Source organism: Oreochromis aureus, linkage group 7 (genome assembly GCF_013358895.1).
Source record: "Oreochromis aureus strain Israel breed Guangdong linkage group 7, ZZ_aureus, whole genome shotgun sequence".
Taxonomy (NCBI): Eukaryota; Metazoa; Chordata; class Actinopteri; order Cichliformes; family Cichlidae; genus Oreochromis; species Oreochromis aureus.
The window spans coordinates 34,966,793-34,992,150 of record NC_052948.1 but is presented as its reverse complement, the minus strand read 5'-3'; the positions used below and the strand labels follow the sequence as shown (position 1 = coordinate 34,992,150).

Below are 25,358 nucleotides of genomic sequence, written 5' to 3'. Positions count from 1 at the left end.
AAATATTATCCCTAAATGCAAAGCACAATCTTTTAATGTGAGTTTGTTTTTAGTGCTTAAATTATCAGCTCCATGTATTGGAACAGATTAATTTGTGCAAATAATTTTTCATTTTATTTTTGAATATTTTATTGATAAATACCCAGTCACTTAAATTGAATTATTAACAGATTAATTTTAAAACAAATCTGTAACCATATGTATCAAATTCTTTAAAAAAGACAAACAAACTTCATCCTTGAATTATTTCATTGTTTGGTTCATAGACTGTATATAAAAGACGGCTCTAACTTTCACGTCTGAAAACTGAGAGGCTTTAAACCTGCATTCTCCCTAATGGTCAGCAGGGGGCAACTGCTTTGGATGCTTTTCCCTGTGACCTGAGTAAACACTTATTCAATGAAGGTATAGTCTCAAATGCCAGTTTAAATTCAGACTAAAGACGAAATGTTTATTTTAGTAAATTACGGTCTTCAAACAAAAAGCTAAATATGACTGGGTAAAACAAATGATATCAAACCCCTCAGCTAGAAAAAAAAAAGTTCCTCATATTAAAAGGCAAAGTAAAAACTTTTGAAAAGCTTTGAGGATCATTTTTAGATTTGTATCTAACATAAGGTCAGTTGGAACAGCTAATTTTTAGAATTTGTTTTTTTACTCTTCATACTCTTCACATGTACCTTTGTTTTCTTTTTTTTGTTTTTAATGGTATTAATATCAAAAAGGCTAAGACTCAGGTAAAAAAAAAAGAAGCTTTATCATGTGTGCATTGGTTTCTCATTCAGATCTATCTCTCAAAAACACCATAATGGAGACAGTGAAACACTTGACTTTAAAATGGGACCAAATGTAAAGGTCACTTGGGCTATAACCCATCTTTTCTATACAGCGTACGATTTTCAACATATCAGATCTGTAGCTCCGTATTTCATACCTCGAGCTTGGGGAAGTGGCCGCACCTCATTGACATCGGGTTCTGCGTTGGGCCTGTGAACCTCCACTGTAACAAACTGCTGTTTAGACCCAGGAGAGGAGGTGGGGGAGGATTTGGTCTTGGATGCTGGCTTAAGGGACAGAGAAGGGGGCGGAGGAGGGGCAGGGAGTGGAGGAGGAGGCGGAGGTGAAGGGGACGGGGCAGCGGGTTTAGTGCCTCTGCTGGGCGACTGCACCCTGGGGAAAGGGCCAATGTTGTGCTGAGCGACTGTGGACAACTGAGCGGATGTTATTTTCTGTTTCTTGGCCAATGCAGAGGGCTCTCTCTTTCTGATTGCTGCGTATTCTTGAGACGGGTCCCTCTGGCGTTCTCGTTTGTGGTGTAAAGAGGGTGAGGCAGGAGCGTGTCCTGGCTCGTTGCCGTGGTTCTTAGAGGCTGTGGCTGTAAAGTACAAGCCTGAGTGGGAGGATTCGGAAGAGGGGCACTTGTTGAGCGGATCTCTTCTACTTGGGCCCCTCTGCACCCCTGGTGGGGGCGGAGGCTTGAAGGAGGGAGGGGACTCGGCTGTGGCGGACTGAACATCATCCTGAAGTGAGAGGATATATTCATCATCATTGATTAGGGGTGTAACAAAATATTGTAGCATAATGTGCTGTGATTAAAAATGTAACCATGTGATTGATGGAGCTGAAACTCGCAAAGCAAATCAGATCAGTTCTGCCTCTGGAAAGGTTCAAGTTTTGTCTGTAATCATTAAACACCAGAGGATGCAGCGACACTGTAAAATGAGTCGTGCGCCAATATTTTGAAATTAGTTTCTTAGACGATTTGACAGGAGAATTTTTATATGATCTGTTTCTGTGTAAGTCTATAATATGCTGGGTCGGTCAGTGTACCTATATTTAGATTTATGGTGATTTTGGCCTTTATATGTGATTTTGTTTTTCTTTGTCAGCAGTTTGAGACTGCGTACTTGCACTCTATTAGGCCGGAAATGGACTTTCTTTTTCTACTTATTGAAAAAATTCATGACACACCTGAATGATTGGAAGGTCCCTTTAAAAAAAAAAACAAAACCCTTTGTTGAACCAACTATGCATAAGTCCTGCACAGTGTCTTGCAGACTGCTGAAATATTTATTGGATTATCATATTTTGGGCTTTTTTTCAGTGTTGTTAAAATGTAATTTTCCCTCTCCCCCCTGGAGGAAATTGATAAAGCTTTTGGTAAATTAGATGAAATTTTCAATCCATATTTATTGTGATAAGTTGCTTGGGAAACTCACAAACTGTGAGAAGAAAGTTATAATAGTATTAAAAGTTAGTTAAACGAAATGTATCCAAAAATTAGTATATTGTTACACCCCTAATATATAACATGTACTCAGAGAAGGTACATGAAAAATCACATTTTTAAAGGGGACCTATTATTATCCTTCCTTATATATTTTTTCACCTTAAAAACATGGCCAGACAATGAGGTTAGCATATGTAGAAATAAACCCCAGTGGCACAAGGCTGCATGCTTTAGTCCTAAAAGCTCAGTTTCCAATTACTTTTTTTCTTCCAACATAGTTTTTTAATGGCTTGTGTATACAGTTTCAGTGAAACTAATGAGCATTTTAGATTTTGCTCAACTGTTATAATTCTCATCACTTTTGCAACCTGCTTTTATGATTTGAAAGAAGTTAACGGCAACCACACATTCATTTCTAAGCATCTATAATTTTACTCGTGTATCCTTCATTCTGATATATTAGTAACACTCAGTGCATACATCAAAGTACAAATTTTAGTGTGAAAAAAAATGAAAAATATGTTTTTTAGTAGTTTTAATGATTGTTTTTGAGTGCTCTACTTTGATTCTTGGGCAACGCTGAGAGTTCTCTAGACAAGAACAGGAACAGGTGCTCATAAGTACTGTGTCCTGTTTGCAGAAACCAGGCGAGGGGCAACCAATCAGAGAAAGGTGCATTTAAAGCAAGAGTAAACTTAAAGGGGCAGGATCTACACACTTTACTTCAGACAGTAGATAGATTTTTGTTTAACTGCTTCTAGTGGAGTCCATCACTGAACAGAACAGAACATAATAGGTCCCCTTTAAGATGAGTTCATATTGTTTTCTTGTCATTCACACCATTTTTTTCACTCACTCCCTTGCATTCACATATTAGACACGCAATCAACAACTCCCACCAGCTTCACCACCAATTCTTGTTGAATTGAAGTCTTTAACTTGGCGGTTTGACGCTGCTGGGATCCTGGGTTTCCAGGTAAGAGTGCTCAAACAAAAACTCAACAGTGGAATGAACAACACTGTGTGACACGAGTGCTTTGCCAGCATGTGGAGCGACACATAAAATGAGTGTAAAAAAATGGTTTAACAAAACAAAAGTAAGGTATGATTTGAGCAGCAGGTAGCCTTGGGTGATAGCAGACTAAAATCTTTCTCCTTAACCTCACTCTTTTATCCTTCTGCAGACAATAAACAAATGAGCCCCCTGATATGTCTATAACTTTGGAAACTGGGGTTGCCATGGTATCTTTTTTAACACAATAGTGCAACAACATGGCTAGCTCAGGTAGGGAGTGAATTGGACAAATGGCACAAAGTGCTGAGTCTAATCTCTTCTTTTTACACTACAACAAAAAAAGGACAGAGTGTGCACAGGCTCTTACTTTTACAAAGCTCTACCTCTGTTTCTTTTTGTTTTCGTGAAGTGCAAACACTTATCATCAGTATAAAATACAAACCCTGCAGGTCACCATGTCTAAAGCATCTCTATCCAGCCTCCACACACAAACACATATCTTTTTCTACCTGTTTTTCTCCCACCCCTACTCACTGCTCCCTTGTGCAGTATCCATCTTTATCAGGCTAAAGCAGGGGCTATGCCTGCCTGTCTGCCAAGCTCACCAGAGAGATGTCGGTCAGCAGCGTGTTCAGGCTCTCTGGGGGATCCTCCTCATTACTCTCCACAACGCTGTCATTCTGGGAAAAGCAGGACAGAAGGAGAGGAAGAGGATTGGAAGATGGAAAGGTGAAAGAGAAAGAATGGGATGGTGAAAACGGAGACCAAAGACACAGAAACAAGGGGTGTTTGAGTTTGATTCAAGTGAAAGTGAGAAAGCTTCTGAACAGATGTTAAACACAGATGTCTATTTATCCCAAAACAAAGCCGAACTGGGTTTGGGGAATATTCCTCATCTCCTAGAAAAGGGAAAGACGTCATTTCTGTTCGCATTTGCTTGGCAGTCTCAGAGGATGGCAAGCAAATAGGACACGCACATACACAACCACACTCACTGCATAATGTCTTCTTTCACAAGCAAAACACACATGCTGCGAAATCGATAAAGAACCATCAGCTCAGTTCAAAGCAGGATTTGCAGGCTCAGTCCCACTGGCGTGGTAGAGAGGAGGTAATTTGCAGCAGATCTGTGAGCGATTCCAGAGCAGAGGAACTGAGTTCAGAGAATTGCTGCCCTTCATTTAACTCTGACACTAAACCAAAACAAAAGCCCCATCAATTTGGCTTAATTACTCCTCCTTGCTGCATGTGGAGCACTTACGGCCAATTTATTTATCACAAGAGTCAATCGACTTTCTACGCAGATGCAATTTTACAGTGTAAGCAGTCAGAGCATGCTGCATTCGTATGTACAGTTTGTATGATTATGCTTAGCCACAGTTACAATCCACAGCAGAAACATTACAGTAGGTACAAATGCAGGAAATACTGGGATGCTTGTCGCCTAGGAAGACTGCTGATTCTCCAGTTTTAAAACCTAAGCAGTTATGCAAGTTATACCGTTCGTGCTGGTGTAATGTCTGCAACCCACTGCTTTAAATGTTGATATTCCTGATCATCTCCTCCCTCTTGACAAACTGCGAGCCATTATTGGTACTACATGCAATCTCAGTCTTAAAATCTTGCCTTGCATTACACTGAAAGGCTACACACTGCTCCCTGATCAATAGGGATGTAATGGTATTGGTCAATTTCATAATATTGTGATAGCAAAAGTATCTCAATAGCGTTGAAAACTGTGACACTATAAAACAATATGACTTAGAGGCAAAAGACTAGTAGTCTGATTTCAGCCTAAGTGAAGTAAGGCAACAGGAAGTGAGATCTACAGAAACCATGGTCTAATGAATCCACCCATCATCCTCCTGCACTCCTGCAGAACAGTGAAAATGGCAGATGCTGGTGTTTTGAGGGCACACATGTAGGAGAGAGATGATTATGGAACTGTCTGCAGCCGACATCGCAAATGCTCATGACATCAAGACTGTGTATCAGCTTTTATAAAGTCTCTCATGCACACATGATATAATGGAGCATGGCACAGTGCGATGAGGACGCAAAGACCAACATGTAAGTAATGTTGTACTGACAGACTTTGCAGAGTGATACCAAGGGGAACAAGAAGAGTTTGTAAGAGACAAACCTGGTCCTGTTTTAATTGTTCATTGTCCAGGCGTACAGCCAGTAGGTCGTTTTACTTTTACTGGAGGTTGTTGTTTCAAATTGACTTGACTTCTTTGTTTCTTATGCTTGCCATCTTTCATAACATGAATGATATTATATGGAAGGTGGTACTAGCCAGCCAAATCTCTTAAAGGAATGTAAAGACACAGTAACTTGTCCAGTGGTGTGTCTATCTAGCAACATCACACACCAATTTTGTTTTGTCATGATCACAGGTGTATACAGGTCAGTAGTAGGAAATACTTTTAGTGCCTGGTGTAGCTCACTGTCCTCCCAAGTGTCAACTTGATGGAACAGAGGGAAAAATAGGAAAAGCCATGCTGGACTTCTTGTTGTCTAGCCTCATCATAAGGCCTCACTCACACTAGAGTGGAAGTAAGACAAGAACCTCAGTGTTGCCAGGAAAAACCTGTGGTTGGTGAGTGATTGCACTGAATGTTTTAGCTGTCTCAGACTGATTGCATGTAGTTGCGGTGACCAGCTGGTTGAGGGTGCTGACACACTAAGAGTATATTCATTAACACACAGATGGCTTGGGATCAGATGGCAAATAAAGTTTTGTTTTCTTCTACACATCAGCTGTTACACGCAAATTCCAAGTTCGTCTGGAGAAAAAGTTTGTGACAAAACAGCTGTATCTAAACCAAATAATAATTCTTGCACTTCACCTGGGTCTCAGGTCTCAGGTCCACACACAGACCCCATCAACTTCTAACAGAAGAGTTTGCCATTATATCATAAACATACCAATTCTTCTTCAGCCTCCCCTCGTTTATTTGAACTGCCACACTGTTTTCACAGAGAGAAAGCTGCACTTATACTATATTACTTTCTGATTATGTGTCCTTATTTTTGAGCCCCCTAATTGCACTGCTCTCGGTAGAATGTTGGTCATTAATGAAATAAACTAACTCTTTCCTTTGGTTTATAAATTTATAATTTATAAATCTACCCCAGGGATTCAGGCCAGTCTTTGGCTGAGAGAGTCCACCTGATGTGTGGATTCTGTGCAGCCCGTTGGTGGTGAGCCTGCCCCTGGATTCGCTATCGCATGACATGTTCGATATAGACAACAACAGATTTGCAACAGAAAAAACATTAGAGATTTGTCACAGATAATCACAGTAATGTGGAATACAGATTGCATGTAAGTGCCAACTTGACCTTGTTCACACGAAAACTGAAAGACTGGAGTGTTTTCTTCTGACTTCCCAGACTAAAGAAATCACTTGAAAAGCAGCATCCAGATGAACAGAATCAGCTTTCTGGCTGTGGTCTCCAACCATTGTTTTCCTTAGTGTGACTGTAGCCTACGCCAGCATGTTTTTTTTCTATTATGAAATTACAACATCCTGTATAATGTGTAAAAATGATCAACTGTGCACAGCACCTATTTTCATTCCCGGCCAGATGATGCCCCTACATTGTTCAGCTCTTACCATAATCAAGCTTTTATTGTGTAGCCTGAATCTAGCACGATTTTCTATCTTCAAAGGCAAACATTATACAGTCTGTTCTTGTCCATCCACAAATCCATTGTTTTGCAACTTATTCAGGTCCGAGTTGGTGGAGCAAGACTCTAAGCAGACATACCAGGACCCCCTCTCTCCCCAGCCAGCTTCCTAAGCTCTGCTGGGTGAATAGGAGGCAGGATGTCCTGGGTCTCCTTCCCATAGAACATGCCTGAAAAACCTCCCCTTAGAAACATTCAGAAGCTATATTAGTCAGATGACTGAACCACCACAATTAGCTCCTTCTCATGCACTGGGTGAACTCAAGCCCCGTGAATGACCAAGCTCCTCACCTTATCTTGAAGATTGGGGTTCTTCTGTAGGATGTTTGGGCTCAATCTTCTGCTTGTATCCACAAACCAATGTTAATATTTCAATGTTGTAATGTAAATAATATTTAGTTAGAGTGTTCAGACTAGGTCCACGAGGCTAACGTGAGGGTAAGGGTGGGGGTTTGGCATTTAGTTGTAGGGTAGAGGTTAAGAAGTCAATGAGTATTCACACTATTATAAAAACACGTGAGTATCAGAGGGTGTGCATTTGTATTCACTTGAGTATACCATGCTTTGACTCTAGTTCAGAAATCCACTGTTTTTATTCTCCCAAACACACCCAGCTCTCTAATCTACTTTACACAGCAGTGGTAGCACTCACCCATGGGCCCAAAACAGCACCAAAAGACACACACATAGACGCAAGGTAAGAATGCAGACCACCACGCACACACCCAGTCTCTGTCACACATGTAAATGTCGCTTCTCAGAGGGGAAAGTATAAAGGCAGGCAAAACCCATCCTGGGCATCTGAATGAGAAGGACTGTTTGGTGAATAAATCTGCAGACAGTCGACAGCTTATCTCCGCTGTCAGCTTAGAAACTGTGTGTATGTGTGTGCAGGTTTGCGTGTTCGTGCGTGCAACCACTTATCTTTATCCAGCCAAAGACTGAGATGCTGACACACTCACTACATGCTTACATATTTGTGTTTGAGTAGCTGGCATCTGTAGTGGGGTCTACTGTAAATTGAACTGCACAAAAAGCTTCGTGGTAAACCAGAGCTGTGATTAAAATTATGCAGACAGGCTCATTGTCCCTTATCACAAGTACATTTTGATCAATAACAAGGATAAAGACAAGGAATCTGGTTTATTCCATTGCAGGGTGTCTCAGAATGGCTAAATCCAAAGTTTTATTCTTTGCCCTAGAAAAGCAGCCTTTAACTACTTGGCAGGAACAGCAATTTCCCATGTGGAGCGGCTGCAGTATACTATAGAAAATATTAGGCTCATTAGGTTAGTGTCATAAAATAAATGCAATGTAATGACCATTGTCATTGTTGCCTTTTGGTAATAACACCGCAGAGAAAAATGAGGGGATGTAATATTTGCTGAAAATTCTTAATAGAATTCCTTCAGAGGAAATAGACCTGGTGATAGTTTGTTGAACTTTTGTCTTAGTGACAGGAATCTCATTGAGACTGAAGCTGAGGACAAAACAGCAAATGCCATTGGGTGGAAAACGAAGCCAGTGAAGACATGACAAAAACTATAAGAACTGACTCATATTTAAATCCTCAAGTGGCAATTAGAGGAACTAAAAACTGTTAAAAAGTGTTATAACTATTTTGATTGTGAATTTTATGGTTAATGTTAAGCACCATTATAGTCAGGCTCACTTTGAGTGACAAGTAGGTGCATACGCAGGAAGATGTAGATTGGTGTAGCCACTGTGGGGTCACCCACCTGCACTTTAGTTTTGTCAGTCAGTGATTCTGACTTTCTGAAACCAAAACTGAACATAATTAGACAAGCAGGTGATATCATAAAGAGTATAAAAGTAAAGTCAGCTATGACTGGCAAGTCATTAACCAATGAACTCCAAAACAGGATTCTGAAACCAGTAGGTGACATCATGGCAGCTACAGCCATAATTTATACTGTCTATGATTTAATTAATGCTACAAAGTTTGGCTGCCAGGTAATTCTTTGAAAAATAATTCAAAGGCACCGAAACCCACAAAAACAGTCAAGATGTCCAGTGAGACCTAGCAGCCAGCAATCAGCTACAGCGACCTGTGTGGGGACACGTGTGACACAGTCATTGTTTCATTTCATCCCCAGTGACGTTGGAAACCTCTAGTTGACTATTTTTTCTGTCACCATCTTTGAAACCACCAGTGAAGAGCGACTGGTGGTGCTGAATGAGAAACTATAAAAAAATGCAGGCTCTTTGGCGAAGTACATGTGATCAATATTAGCATATCCATTGAGAATTTAACAACGGCCACATTTTACAAAATGAACTTTATGAACTTTAAACTGGTGGTTGTCTTGTGATTGCATTGAATTTTTCCCGCATTCAGCAACCGATTGGAGTAGTAGTTATGGCAACCAACTGGTCGTCCAAAGGCTGAGTGTGCAACACCATCAGCCTCTGGGAAACTATTACTACTACTACTACTTTTCATTGCAAGGCAGTCGCTCCGGTTGCCCAGTGGGAGTCAACCAGCCTTCAAAAAATCATGGTCTAAGTGCAATCGCTCGAGTTACCAAGTACCTATATCGTTTTGCAGTTAAACCAGGATCCTGCAGCAACTATGCCACTACTGGTGGAGCAATTTTTGAATTTCTCTTTCAAATCAATGAGACTCTGAAATTAGGTAGTTAATGTGAGTTTCTGTTTTAATGTGAATTTCTGTGTGTGGCAACAGATTTGCTGACTTATCGCCATATAGTCATAGATTGCTCTAACTGTAACTGTCATGATGTTCCTATTCAATTGCACACTGATAGCAGAGTGACTCCAACCTATTGATATTTTATCTCCATCTTAAAACACTAAATGTGCTTTGAACAAAGCAACCAGAAGCTTGTTGATGGCTACCAGTAATTTTGGTCATGTTGTGGTGTGCAACAATTGTTTTGCCTGTTGTGACTGTAGCATTAGCCAGCTTTAGCTCATAACTTATCACCTGTAATAGTTTAAATATGGGACCTTGTGGCTCAATAATGCCAAGAAGTTGATGGCCAAATTGGGACATATCAGCTTAAAAATGTCAGTCGTGGATATATTCACATTCCATGAAACCATTTTATATAACATCCAGAGTAGTTGGCGCTTACACCTTTTTGACATTTCTGGTTCAAATTAAGGAAAGAAAGAAAAAGGCAAGAAGGAAGAAAACCACTGCAAACCATTTAAAAACACCACAAACCAAGGTGAGAGTTGGAACGCATGCATGTCTGTCTGCCTACGGAGGAACTTAACTCGAGTGTGTATTCTGTATGTGTGGGTCTGTGATGGAAAACATTCATCATTTTCAGCAGTAATTCCTACCTCCATAATATCTATCAGCCACAGCAGCCTCTCCTACAGAGGGAGAGAGGGAGGGAAGGTTTTTAGGGGTGAGATGGAAGTGAGGGGTTTATCAAGGTGGAAGAAAAACAGAGCCTATCAAATATCAGCAAAAAGACTTTGTAATCTCAGAAGGTAGGCAGCGAAACATATCATTGTTCAGCCAACAAAGTCCACACCAGAAGAGTATCTATTCTGCAGTAGAAACTGTTATAATCCATGGAGATATATCACACTACCATCTCTGTCTTTCACACTAAGCCAAGAGAGATAGAGGAGTGAGCAGACAGCCAAACAGGAAAGGAAGCAATTGCAATCCAAACAGTCAGACAGCAAGGCGAAAAAATAAAAAAGGAAATACTCCAATCCATCCATCCATCCATCATATTATTTGCAGCAGACTCGACTGCTGCTTTGCCCTCAAAGTGTCAGAAATAAATAGTAATAGCAGCAGGTTCAAAATTACTGTAAGTATTTTTTAAGGAAATACATTAATTTAAATATGTTTTAATGTTGTTTTCTATTGCAAACTTTAATCTTAATTAAGAGTACCCACTAATTAAAGTAGAATTACATAATCATTCCACTCGTAAGCACTACTTACCCGTGCAGAGCTGAGGGTGGTGTTGGTCATGAAGCTGGCTGAAGATGATGTCAGAGTGTCTGGATATGACACCATGGACAGGGAGTCTGGCTGCAGGGCTGAGGCGCCAGCTGCCCCCTGTCGAGCTTTAAGGGCCTGAATTTCCCGTCGAAGGACCAGCCCATCAAAACGCTCCAGGTCCTGTGGCGCAACCAGGCCTCGTACTTCGGACAGCAAGGAGAACTGAGGGGAGGAAAGTACAGAGAAAGAGAAACAAGAAGACGGCGTGTTGGGCGACTGATCTTTAATTAGGAGTAAATCCTTTTTTTTTTTCTAATGGTAATGCTATGACCTGGAAACTGTTAGAACAACAGTGTCACTGTTCACAGTGAAGTTAGTTTTACATCACCACGGACTAACAAGAGGTCAACTGAGAAAGAAGCCCCTGCTCCACAATCAACACCTTCAAGCTTAACTGAAATTTGCAGCTGTCCATATGGACAAGCCAAGTCCCTTTTGGGAAAAATTTTGTAGTCAGATAAGACAAAGGTTGAGGTTTTTGGCCACAGTGATAAGAAGCATGTTTAGAGAAGAAAAGGTGAGGCTTTCAAACCTATACTGTTAAACATGGGGTTGGATGCAACTTGTTGAGGAACAATTAACCCAATATTACTGGGGGTGTGGACTTGTACACAAGTTCAAGTAAGTGAATTTATTTATATAGGGCTCTTTAAGATACAAATCATAAGTTACTTAAAACCAACCAACAAACCAACCAGCCACAAAACAAACACCCCTCCCCCCAAAAAACCCAACAGAATCCCCCTACCTAAAACAAAACTACCAGGATTTCAGAGATAAAAATAAAGACAAAAAACTAAAAGAAAATAATATCCAAATCCAGAACAAATCCACTGATCTTACAGATTTTAGATTGGAGGGCAGATTGTTCCAAAGAGTGGGGGCCATGACACTTTAGTCCAGATTTAGGGATGGATAGAGAGCCCTCATTAGATGACTTGAGAGTCCCGCTTGAGAGTCATATATGGGTGCAAACGTTTGCTGATGTGCTTCACCATTCAGAGACTTAAAGGTGAACTCTAGAAGCTTGAAAGAATTCTGAATAATGGGAGCAAGTACAATGAGACTGGCACAGGTGTGATGTGAGAGTGCGTCGAGGATCTGGTAAGGAGCTTTGCAGCTGCGTTTGATCCAGGGAGGCTTTACTGAAGCAGGTGAAGACTGAGCTACAATAGTTCTGGTGAGATAAAATGAAAGCATGGATAGAATGAGCATGAATCTGTAGGTTTTGATGTACTGATATTTCTCAACCAATTCCCCATTAAATACCACTCTCAGGGAGAACCACCAATTTATTTAGATATGCAAGAACACATGGAAAAAGGGTTCATACAAATCTAATGAGGCTGAAAGTCAATATTTTATATGACCAACTTTATTCCTCCACACAGTCTGAATCTCTTAGGCAAGCTTTCTTGTAAATTCTTTTAGTAATTTTCAGGAATAGTTCTCCAGGCCTCTTGTCAGCAGACACTCACTGTTGCACCTCTCTCCCAACCTCTTATGCACTTATTGATGACAATTTGAGCCAAATATTTCAAATTTGGATCCATTATTCCTGCTGCTGCTAATTTTTAGTCCAGTTTTTTTGTAATTTGACATACCTCACATTTTCCTCCTGTTTCCCTTCCTTAAGAATGGCTTCTTGATGAGGTCACTCTCAAATTATTTGATTTTTGTGACAGGCTGATAGCAAAAATTGAAAGATACAATTTAAAATTGGTTCTTTGGTAATTGTCTGTTATTTGAAGACAAAACACTAATTAATCTCTTGACTTAGGTGCATTTTTCATCTGTGAACAGGCCAGTGTACGTGGCTTAACTAAAAACAAACAAACAAAAACCCCCACAAATAAAAGGCTCAGGTAAAAAGATGGGACTGACAATGAGTGAAAAAGCAGTTTACACTGAAAGACCACTTTAAAAATTAGAAGGAAAATTTGATTTCTTGAAAGCAAAATATAAAAAGCAAGGGACAGCTCAAGACTTTTTGCACAGAACTGTACAATACATATAAATTATACATGATAATATTGTAAGTCATGCCATAGCGGTTCTTTTTCTGTGGTTATAGTTACACAGTTACACAGAAAAGGGACAGAACACACAATAAACAAATCCAAAGATTTTTCCTGATATTTTGCTCCTAGACAGTAACAAGTACGTTATCCTTGATAACCCACTCGTTGTATAACTGTGTAGTAAAAATCTGATACTGTAACTAGCCCTAGACTGAACTATTTAAATAATACATTATTTTGATGTAGAGAACCAAAATACAATTAAACTGTGTATCATCATAACTTTACAGATGTAACCATATAACAGCAGACCATATTTTCTTTCTACTTTAGCTGATCTAGCAGCAACGCTCCTGTCATTAACCTGTAATTGTGTTTACTTTTTTCCTGGTGATGCAATGAATATAAAATAATTAAACTTGCAGCTGAGCAGATTGGTAATGACTGCTGGTCAACAGAGTATTTATGAGCAAATTGCATTCCCATTTTACTGTCTGAACTGGAAAATATGTAAATGAGAACAACTGTGTTGTGAATATGACTTTGTTAAGGTGCAGTAAGTCATTGCAAAGAGCAGAGAAATGCCAAACACAATCAGACAGGTGGTCTCCTTCCCTTATTCCCTCCCTTTATCTCCTGCTTCTTTCTCTCTAACCACAAACATAATTTGGTTTGTTTAAACAATGTCAGAAACAAATAAAATGCGCCACTGAGTTTTAGGTTAATTGCTAATAATGAATGGCATTAATCTACGCTCTTAAGTGAGCTGCATCAGCTGCTCTGATAAAAATAGATCCAATGCCTAAGGATAGCAGAGTGGACAAAAGAGCTGGGAATGAGTCACTCCATATGTGCAGTCAGTCGACAACACAGACTGTCTACAATGGCATCAGATCAGGTGCAGTAACCATGGTGAAGCTGGAGCACTATCCAGCCTAGTCCTGGGTACATTGTCCAATTAAATGGAAAGTACGGAGTGCATGAGGTATTTGGGCTTCATGTGAAAAACTGTGTCAGATACAGAGAATTATGTTAAAACATTACCTGCGTGAAAATGAAGTGAGGGATTTTTCAGTGTTAGCTTTCCCTGTGAAAAACAACGGACACAGGCTGGTTTTTGAAATGATTCTAAATTGTGTTTTTTGTTCATTTGTGGGGTTTTTTTTGGTACACTTTACACATTATACTCAGAAAACTAAGTGAACTAAGATGGAGTTTCTTTATTCATACATAAGCTTTATTTTGTGGTCACTCTGGCTCATTAAAGTTGAATAAAATCTCATTTTCTAAATTATTTTTAAGTGAAATTGCTTTCTTGTTGTACTTGCTGCAAAAACTAAGTTGGTACAGTATCTCTAAATACATTAATGCCATTTGCACAGGCTTTCTGTCGGCCCAAGATACTGCAGTGTACTTAAGAAATTGGAAATAAAATGTCTTTGATTTATCGTAGTTTTTTTTATAAGGTGAACTTCTGCAGACTATGAGAAAATCACGACACTTTTAAGAGCTGGGGGAGGAAGGAAAAACAAAACAAGCATAAATCTCAGAAGAGCTAAGAAAACTTCAATCCCACACAGAGACTTTACAGGAGAACACAGGCAGAAAATGTATTCTCTTTTGATCTTTCTCTTTACTTTGTCAGGCTGACACAAGCCTCCTCATAGATTACCTTTGCGTGCGTGTTCAGCAGCTCAAACAGCGCCATGACCAGCTGCTCCACTCCTATGTGTCCGTCCCGGTACTCCTCCACGTAGTAGACCATGGTCTGTCGCTCCGCCTCTGTCAGCAGGTGGCGTGCCTGCTCCTCCAGCATGGCACGGGATTGATTCACCAGACTGGACAGGGTTACCTGTGAGCCTGCCACACCCTTATAAAACCCAGACTAGATGAAAGAAAAGAAAAGAAAAGAGACAAATGATTGACAAAGGCAATCAGGACTTGTATTATTTTATTTTTAAAATTGATTTCGATGTCTTGTTTATTTATTTGGGTGATGGAGTGAAGAAGCAAGCTGAATTGAAGGGGTGAAGAACAGGTCAGGGAGACGAGTGGTGGTGGAGGCAGTTTAACACAATTAAGAGATGTTTTAGTGAAAGACGAGGTCATGCCCGATGGAGGAGGAGGAGAACATGGGATGAGATGAAGAAAGAAAACCAGAAAGAAGTAGATGTTACAGAAGTAGGAGGTGTGTTCGAGTGGCAGGAAACAGATCAAGGCAGACATAAGATGTCACTCCCATACACACCAAACTATCCATCAGGCTCTTAATTCCACATACAAATTATCACTCTACTTCCCTTTTCCAGCTGTCCTACTACCATCTATTATCATTAGCGCTTTGTGGTGCCAGCACCACAGCTTGCAGGAGGACAGATACTGTGCTGTTCACACATGTGGGTGGCGTTTACAGCCTTTATATCCATCTCTGTAGCACCAGCTGGTTTTTCTGTCAATCATAAAAACTCTCTGGCACTTTGGCAACTTATAAACTGCCAATATCACTTCTTCTGCTCCTTTTCTCTCACTGCCTCTTCCCTTTCTTTTTTCGGTTATCTGCTAGCCTGCATGCAGCTTTTCTTTAATTAACTCCTTAATCAAAGACACAACTTCAAAGTCACAGCTTCAGGGTCCGTGTCTGCCTGTGTTTGTACAGACTGAAACAGGAGAAAGAAACAGGCTCGGCGCCGCCTTCCCCTCCTCCCTTCCTATTCTCTGCCTTCACCTCATCCTCAACTCTTTTCAGCACTTGACCATGTGTATCATCGGCTGTAGCTGTTGCAGTCTCCCAATCTGAGCAGAGCCAACAACTGTTTAACGCCCAAGGTGAACTGTGGCGCTACCACACCCGAATCTTAATCGCTGCAATGCTTACCGCGAGAATTTCTCTAAAGCGTCTATGTCCCAGTTATTTACCTCAAGGGCACAGTGGATTGAACTGAAGAGGCCACAGAAGGCATGTTAGTCTGCCTCTTGCTGTCATATTAGAGGGCAGATTGGCACTTGAGGGAACTAATGAAATCGGTCATCACTCTACTGGAGTGGAACACCTGCAGACTCGTGCTAATAACTTCTGCTTGAAAATGCGAGGATGGAGAGAGGCCGCTTTTACTGTAAAGCTGTGGTTTTACAGTTAATGGTTATCCGGAAAAGGCCAGCCTGTTCATTGGACCTGGTCCATCTCTGAGGTCATTCATTGGCAGGGTTTGTTAAATGCCAGATAAACGGATTGGCAATTTTATCAGAGTGACAGACAGCAACAGCTAGGACCACAGCAGACATCCAGTCGATAAAGAGCAAATCAGATAAAGTCAGTTCAAAAACTTGCCCATTTAAATGTCACAACCCTTATCTTTGCCAGAGCTTGACTCTGTTTTAAAAAAAGGAGGAAAACTTGAGAGGCAAAAGATATGAGAAGATGCGTCTCGTTGAGTCAGTCTCTGCTCGTGCCAGGGTCACAATAATGTAGTGTACAGCAGAGTATTATTCCACTACATCTAGTAGACAGGTAGATGCTGAAAACAATGAGCAAAATGTGTATGATGGCTCCACATGGTTGTCACACACTGTTCTGTACCAGTCTGAATTTTGGGTGGGGAATTAAGCAGTAGAACAATCACAGTGATTAAAAAATAATTTTTACAGTTTTCTTTAAAAGTGGTAATATGCTGTTTTCTAGAGCTGAACCAATACATCCATCGGCTTAAACTGACCAGTCACAGACAAACTGGTATCGGTGTATATTTATTATCTGATAGAAGAACATAATTAAAAATAATAATTTAAGCATTAAAATAACAACTAAAACTTCCAAAGAATGTGTGAAATACACTACTGATTTATAAGCTACATGTAAGGTTCATCCCCAGACATAATTGCTGAAAACTACACACTGTATATCAGAGATGAAGGTAGTCATCATGACACGAGCCACTGGTTAATGAAATCCTGTTTCAAGAAATGTAACTGTTGCTAGCTTAGTCTTTTGAAATCAAATGTGGCGTGGAAAGGATGAATCTGACTGAGAAACCAAGGGACCCTCATATTTCAGCGACTTGCCAATTAAAAGGTGGTCCCGCCCTGAAGAATATCTTGTTTTACTCTTCTGTTTTACTCTAAAACTGTCCTTTATTTATGAGGATCATGTAAATAAGATGAGGCACTAGTGATTAAGACCATTAGCCCCACAATTTCTCTACAACTCGATTTCTTTTTGCAACCAGAGGAGGCTGAGAATGAGTTAATTTTTCATTTCCTGGAAATCATACCTATTTTTTATATACACCCCAGATACATATTTTTTTATATCTTAAAATTATCACTCAGACTGTGTATGTGGTTAAAAGTGGGAGTGGCTATGGTTATGACTAGTTTAGAAAAAAAAATCTAAACGGACCAAAACAGCTACACTGAGACTAAAACCCTGTGGAGGAGGTTGTCACATTTGTGTTTCAGTTATTGGGTTAATATTCTTTGATGATTGTTATTCCTGTTTTTGGTTATCTTTCGTTTATGCTCAGTGATCTTAGTTCTTCCTTCCTGTGTATTCTTCTTAGCCTGTGTTTAGTCTCTGTCCCCATGTTTTCTCTATACCTGTCCTGGTCCCACGCCCCATGTACAGTCACCCTTGTCTCTATGTTCCCTCTGTCTCCGACTCAGTCATGTCTCAGTGTGAAGCCCGTGTCTCTGAGTCTGTGTCTTTGCTTATGTGCCATGTTTCCTGTTTTACTTTGATAGTCTCGTGTGGTATATCAGTGTGTCTAGTTTTGCTTCCCCTTGTCTCGTTATGTCTAATTAATCCCAGCTGTGTTTCCCTCCTGTTTCCCATTCCCTCATTACTCCCTTGTATATTTAAGCCTTGTGTTTTCCTCTGTCTGTTGTTGCGTCATACTCTCACTATACTATGTGTATCTTCTCTCTGTGTTTCAAGTCAATTCCTGGTTTAGTTTCTAGTTTTGCTTTGTGTTTGGATGTGAAGTTTTCCAGCATTAACACTGCCGTTTTGAGTTTACTCCTCTGTTTATGAGTCCTGCGTTTTGAGTCCAACATCCTGCCACACAGCACACCATGACAGAGTTGGTCTCAGTCCAGTTTCAAAAGAATTTCAGAGTGGTTCTCATGTGGTGAGAACGGGATCTAACCTTGTTCCGGGTCTGAGTGAAACATAGCCATGTATATGTTTTCATTCTAGGATGCGGAAGAGCGTGTGGTATATTGTAATAAGCAGCAGTTACTACTACCTCCCACCCGTAGGTGGCGCTGGTGTATTGTATGTGTTTGGGTTTCGAGTGTGGGTAGTAAAAGTTCGGACCTCCACCATTGCCTCGTCTCAGTCCTCTGTGCTTTATCAAAAGTTGGCCTTGGCCGCAACCCACGTTAAACTGGCAGTTGGAGCAACGCTGCGTGAAGTCACAACATGGTGTCAGAAGTTGGCGAGACCGTGTGAACAGGGACCGCGACGTGAGTAAGTTAGCTGTGGATTAGCTAACGGTAGCAGGTGCTAACGACATGGAGCAATTCAGGCCACCATCGCCGCTACTGCTCACCGGCAATTTATCTGAGACCTGGCGCAGGTGGGAACAACGATTCAGACTATATATGACTGCTACGGGTGCGCTGGAGAAAGATGAAAAGGTTAAAACAGCCATTCTTCTCCACACTATCGGCGAGGAGGCGCTTGAAGTGTATAACACACTCACTGTAACCCCGGCCGGAGACGCGCTAGCTATGGAGGACGTTCTGAAAGCGTTTAAGGAATACTGTAGTCCACGGAAGAACGTTGTCTTTGAGCGCCATACCTTCTGGTCGTACCCAATGTCAGCAGGTGTAACAGTGGACAGATATGTCACAGAACTCCGTCAGAAAAGTAAAAGTTGCGAGTTTGGGGTCAATGAGGATGACATGATCAGGGACAAATTGGTGTTCAGCATAAATGATGCAAGACTAAAAGAGAGATTACTTCGTGACAACGGCCTCACGCTGCGCAAGACGATAGAAATATGCAGATCAGCAGAGGTGGCCAAGTCACAGATTCAGGCTATGCAGTCAACAACTGCAGCCCGAGACACGTCAGTAGATGCATTAAGGAAAACGCCAGCATACATTAAATCAGGACACAGTAAAAACAAACCGAACAACGACAAGCAAACGGGTTGTCACAAATGCGGCAACAAACACGTGCCCCGACAGTGTCCAGCCTATGGGGCAACATGCCACAGGTGTGGGAAAAATAACCATTTTTCAAAAGTATGCCGAGCGGGTGCAGAGAAAAATAGAGATTACAAGAAAACAAAGACTATTAATAACATTGAGACTGATGGGGACTCACTGTACATAGGTATGGTGTGCAGTGACAAGCACCAAACTGGAAGGTGGCACGAAAGTGTAACAATCGGGGACGCATCAGTCACCTTCAAGCTAGACACAGGCGCGGACGCAAATGTGCTCCCCAGATCAGTTTACAACAAGTTACCAGGGATGCCTCGGTTACAGCCCACGAAGACGGCACTCATAGCTTTTGGTGGGGCCCGCATACATGTAGATGGTGTGGTGTCTCTTGAGTGTGAAGCAAGGAAGCACAGGGCTGTGTTTGATTTTCTTGTGTCGGACCATGCAGATAAACCGATCCTAGGTGGGCAAGCTTGTGAGGAGCTGCATCTGGTGAAGCGAGTTGAAGCCCTTGCCTTACCATCCGCTGTACCGAAACTAGCCAAACCACCTTCTACCAAGGAAGAGCTTGTGGAGATGTATGCTGATGTGTTCACAGGCTTGGGTGAGTTCCCTGGAGTCCACCACATACACACTGACGCAAACGCAACACCTGTGATTCATGCATGCAGGAACGTGCCCCTCTCCATAATGGGCCCGCTGAAGCAGACGCTACAGGATTTACAGAACAGAGATGTCATAACGCCTGTCAATGAGCCTACAGATTGGGTCAACAGTCTTGTCGCCACACAGAAGAAGAACGGAACACTAAGGGTGTGTTTGGACCCTTGTGATCTGAACCAAGCAGTTAAACGCCAGCACTACTCCATTCCCACACAGAGGACTGAGACGAGGCAATGGTGGAGGTCCGAACTTTTACTACCCACACTCGAAACCCAAACACATACAATACACCAGCGCCACCTACGGGTGGGAGGTAGTAGTAACTGCTGCTTATTACAATATACCACATCCTTCCTTTCCAAGATAAAGATACAATCTCTTAACTCCAATATCTTGTAACATGAATGTACCCTTTAAACCGTAGGAACATTATCAATATTATATTCATGGGACATTAGGTCAAACACCTTAGATTGCCTATCACTTGAACAATGCAAATACATGTCAGTGCAAAGTTTTGAAACAGACGAACACGTGACAAATTGGATGAGACATGTCAAAATTGAAATATGTCATGTTTCATATGTTCATTTTGACATGTCTCATCCAATTTGTCACGTGTTCGTCTGTTTCAAAACTTTGCACTGACATGTATTTGCATTGTTCAAGTGATAGGCAATCTAAGGTGTTTGACCTAATGTCCCATGAATATAATATTGATAATGTTCCTACGGTTTAAAGGGTACATTCATGTTACAAGATATTGGAGTTAAGAGATTGTATCTTTATCTCGGAAAGGAAGGATGTGGTATATTGTAATAAGCAGCAGTTACTACTACCTCCCACCCGTAGGTGGCGCTGGTGTATTGTATGTGTTTGGGTTTCGAGTGTGGGTAGTAAAAGTTCGGACCTCCACCATTGCCTCGTCTCAGTCCTCTGTGCTTTATCAAAAGTTGGCCTTGGCCGCAACCCACGTTAAACTGGCAGTTGGAGCAACGCTGCGTTAAGTCACAACAGAGCGCGACAGACATGCTGACTGCTGTAGATGGTAGCCAAAAAATCAGTGTAAATTCTTCAGTCAAAAACACAGCACCTTCTCCATGTATTTATTATTGTAGCTCTCAATAAGTGGCCTGATTGTTCTCATGTGGTTTGTAGTGACACATTTTTGCTCATCTGGGAGATTTCTCTGTGTTACAAGAAACCAAATCACTGGAAAAAGCTGTACATTTTACACACTCACTAAATGATTCAGACCAGAGTAAGTATGGTGGGAAAATAGTTAGAAATGGATTGAAATCTGTAAACATCTGTTCTTACATGACCAGATATTATAATGAATGAGGGCTTGTTCTGTATAGCTGTGCCACACTCCCAACCCCAACAAAGAGATTACGTAGTCAAAGAAAACCAACAGCATTGTAGTATGATTGTGTTTTTAGTTAATTTTGTTACAGCAGCTTTCACTTACTCAAGCACCAAATGGTCAGAAACAACAAGAATGTGGAGATTTCTGTCAAATAAGGTAAGACGTATGTGGAGCAGTAGCATGTAGCCACCCCACAGGCTGAATGTGTGTCAGAAAACAAACAAACAAGCAAACAAAAAAATCCTGTAGATGTGGACATAACAAAAACCAAGAAAGTGGATCTTGTGGTGTCAAAATAAAACTACTTGTTTAAATATGACAGCTGTGACTAAGATTAACCCTGTGATATTAACTTGACAATGAATTCGTCCATCCACACTGTCTTGAGTTCTAACTTTAATGAGGATGCAGATTCAGTGAAAACAAAGCTATACATTAGTGACCAATGAAATTAATTCATGTTTTTCTTCTTGACTTTTGAGAACAGTGTAAAGCTGACAAGAACATTTACAAGCTGCATATTTACAGCTCTTTTTATCATGAAAACAAGTTCAATTCTCACTAAAAGTGCAGATTTCCAGTTTCTCACATTCCTGAACTCTGTTTGTGGACAGTTCAGTACCATTTTTCCTCACACAGGTTCAAGCACCTTTATAACAAGTCGAGGAAAACAACTGGAGAAAGGCTAGAGGGAAGATTACCATGCTGTAGCTGTAACAGTTGACTGCAAATAATGATGGTACAGATGGGGCCTGACCTTGGAGGGCAGAGCTTGGTATTAAAACCTGACAAGGTTTCTTCTGGTGTGTTGAAATATTAGAACCTCAGAAAAACAGAATACAACAGCTTTTCAACTCCATCATTGGCTTCCATCTGTCAGAACTTGAATATGTTAACTTTAAAGAGGCATTATGGACCTACATTCGCAGGGTGATTGTGTTTGAATATCCGTTCGAACATCATACTATAATGCTCCATCACCAACAGAAGAAGCCATAAACAAGCGGTTTTAATTGGTGGACTCGTGAGCTGTTTTTATTCTGCACACATCCAAGATGTGAAATCGACCGTCGTCTTATTTCACCTGTGGACTGCAAATCAACTTCATTAATGGGACAGGTGTGGTCACTTATTACTGCAAAGGTTTCTTTCAACCCAACGGTTCCTAAATAAATATGAATGAGAAAAACTTTAACTTTTCATCTTTGGGAAAATCTTCCATGTACTGGAAAATAAAAATTAGTAAAGAAATCAATCTGCGACAGATCAGGAGTGTTTGACACTCTTAGAAGATTGGCTAATTTACAATATGTGGTTATAAAACACACAGCCCTTTTTGATTACCTCCCCTCGCAATGCATGTCTGCTGCCTACAAATGCTCACATCTATTATACATCTGACTCATAGACAGAAACAAATATTTCTGTACAGCTGAAATTATTATTGGCAGACTTGATTTTGCATTCATATTCAAGTAATCTTATTTGATTGAAGTTTGAGTGAAACTATTTAATTAAAAATATGCACAAACTGCTGATTTGTTGATTGCTTACATGGATTTAATGTATAGTGCTAAAGTAGATAGATAGGTAAGAGATAGTTAAGAATTGAAAGGAAATTAATACCTAGCAATACTGAAAACTGGACTGTTTTCCTAACTTGACATTTGCAAGGCACCTGTATGGGTGTGCCATAAAGTTGCACAGTTGCACTCAAGGAAAAAAAGGTTTCCCTGATAACAGTGTAGCACTTATGTTCTAAAAAGCTGACATGAAATAATAAAATGAATACAAGTCCTTCGGATTTTGCCAAATCCCACTGAAAATACAAAAAATGTCTATTTTTAAGTCAGACCACATCTTGTTGTAAAGCTTATCCAGATGGTGTGCAAGCAAACCCACATCTCCTATCAGAGATTTTACATTTCATTAGACTTGCTGTCAATATATTCATGATGAACTGTAAGTAGACATATATCAGCTGCAATCTTTAGATTGCTAACTCAGATGCATTGGCGAGCTTCAGTGGAGACCAGCGCGCTGACAGACAGGATCCATTGGTTTGGAAATCACACCCTCTTAAAGTCTGTGCCCGATCAAGCACAATCACTGTGATAGTTCCAGTTTACAGCTGGACAGAGTTTAAATGTGTGTGTATTAGTAACATTTACATAAGAACCACTGCAATGTGTATTTACTAGAGATGGACCGATCCGATATTACATATCGGTATCGGTCCGATACTGACCTAAATTACTGGATCGGATATCGTCCATTAAGTATCAAAAAGCATCTCACAAAACTTGCAACACGGCGTAACTCGGCTCATAACCGTAGCACGTTGCAGCAGTATGCCTCATGTGATAGAGCGGCTGTGTGTATTTGTAGCCTCGCTACCAAACCAGCATTTCATCTCCGAGGAAGTTATCCCAGAGAGAAGTAAAGCAAGTGTGTAAGTTCATCTCTGAATGTTTGTAAAGCATTCCCACGTTAAGCTTAACAACCGATATATGGAGCGACTGCCTCTCTCTCTCCTCACCTTCCTGCCGCTACTTCAATCGTGAAACTGCTTAACGATCAGCTGATCGGCTTTTCTGTCGCGAGTCCGTCTCTCTTTGTTTTTTTGGCCCACTTTGCACCAGAAAGAGGAAACCAGCGGCTGAACAACAGCAGCACCTTTAAGCTTGATAAGCTGTTGTTAGAATTTATTTAATATTACTTTCTACACCAGGATCCTTTTCTACGTAGCTGACGGCTGGTAACTGTGCAGGGGCGGATCTAGCAAAGTGCAGCCAGGGGGCGATAGGGAATGAACAGGAAAAGGGGCACAAAGACATACTTTTCTTTCTTATTCTCATTTAAAATATGTAGCTTTTAATAAATAATTATCTGAATCTTACACCCAAAGTTTTAATCTGATGTAAAATGTATAGAAGTCCATTACTATATATAGTAACTCTTAAGTCTATATACCCTAGTAAGCTATAGTACTTTTTCCTTTGGGAAGGTACCATCTGTGAATTCTGCAATTCTGTTGAAGAAAGATGTTGAATCTATTTAATTATTCTTGAAAAATAATTTGTTTCTGTGCATTTTTTCCACCCTGCATCAAATTAAAGTTGATTACATCGATTAAGCATCATGAGGTGGAGGGTGGGTGGTTCCCTATATTTTTTTTTTTTTTTTTTGCTGGGAGTTTGCAACCCTATTAGTTAGGTTGCTTAATATTTCTGCTAAGTACTCTTTAAAATACCAGAATAGGGAGGATGGAGCAGGTTTAAGTTAGGTTTTAAGTTAGGTAAGGTTTATTAGATTGATCAGTGTTGCTGAACCATGAAATATTTTGGGTGCAGTGTATTTTTACACACAGGTATAACAGAATAGCTTTAGTGTTGTTGTTTATTTAAACTTGAGTATGAACTTATACAAAATGCAGCAAGATATTAAAAAAACAGTTTTATTGATTAAAAACACAATATCGGTTCATATCGGTATCGGCAGATATCCAAATTTATGATATCGGTATCGGTATCGGACATAAAAAAGTGGTATCGTGCCATCTCTAGTATTTACCATCAGTCATTGTTTCAGATTTATCTGCTTTGTGTTTGTACTGTTTCTGTACCTATTTATCTTTACACAGGCTGATGGTCATCATTCCACACTATAATCTGATCTGTTGTACTTGCAACACACTGAGCAAAGTCTGTGAAGGTTCTCAGCCATCCAGGTCATCGTAGTCAGAGGAGTTTGCAAAGAAAAGCATCTGGACTTCTTTAAGTTGCTTGAAGACGTTTCACCTCTCATCCGAGAAGCTTCTTCAGTTCTAAGGTCAAATGGCCGAGAGTCCCAGATTTAAACCCAGTGGGAGTATCCCCCTTCTCGGATGAGAGGTGAAACGTCTTCAAGCAACTTAAAGAAGTCCAGACACTTTTCTTTGCAAACTCCTTTGACACTGAGCAAAGGTATGCCATCCAAATTTCTAATTTGCATTTCAGATTTCTCCCGTTTTTCTGTATATTTTGCTTTTTAAGGAATCAGACTTTCTTGCAATTTTTAATTTTTAAAGTAGTCTTTAAAATTTTGAATTAGATTTTTTTGTTACCAGCAGGTCCCATTCCTTCAGTTAAACCTATGAAAAATGCCAAAGATAACAAAGATTGCCAGGCATAAAATGGTA

General features: G+C 40.4%; 1 protein-coding gene across 2 annotated transcripts in view; it reads right to left on the bottom strand.

Annotated features, from left to right (window-relative positions):
• The window catches only part of whrna (whirlin a), a 209,183-nt gene that overhangs the window by 12,129 nt on the left and 171,696 nt on the right, over positions 1-25,358 (bottom strand). The window contains exons 6-10 of one of the 2 annotated variants that reach the window (XM_039614236.1): positions 14,651-14,863; positions 10,898-11,119; positions 10,276-10,308; positions 3,851-3,925; positions 935-1,520 (exon numbers count right to left, since the gene is read on the bottom strand). In XM_039614236.1, coding sequence (XP_039470170.1) covers positions 935-1,520; positions 3,851-3,925; positions 10,276-10,308; positions 10,898-11,119; positions 14,651-14,863 — 1,129 coding nt within the window. The remainder of the gene's footprint in view (positions 1-934; positions 1,521-3,850; positions 3,926-10,275; positions 10,309-10,897; positions 11,120-14,650; positions 14,864-25,358) is intronic. The other variant, XM_039614237.1, reaches the window with a different exon arrangement.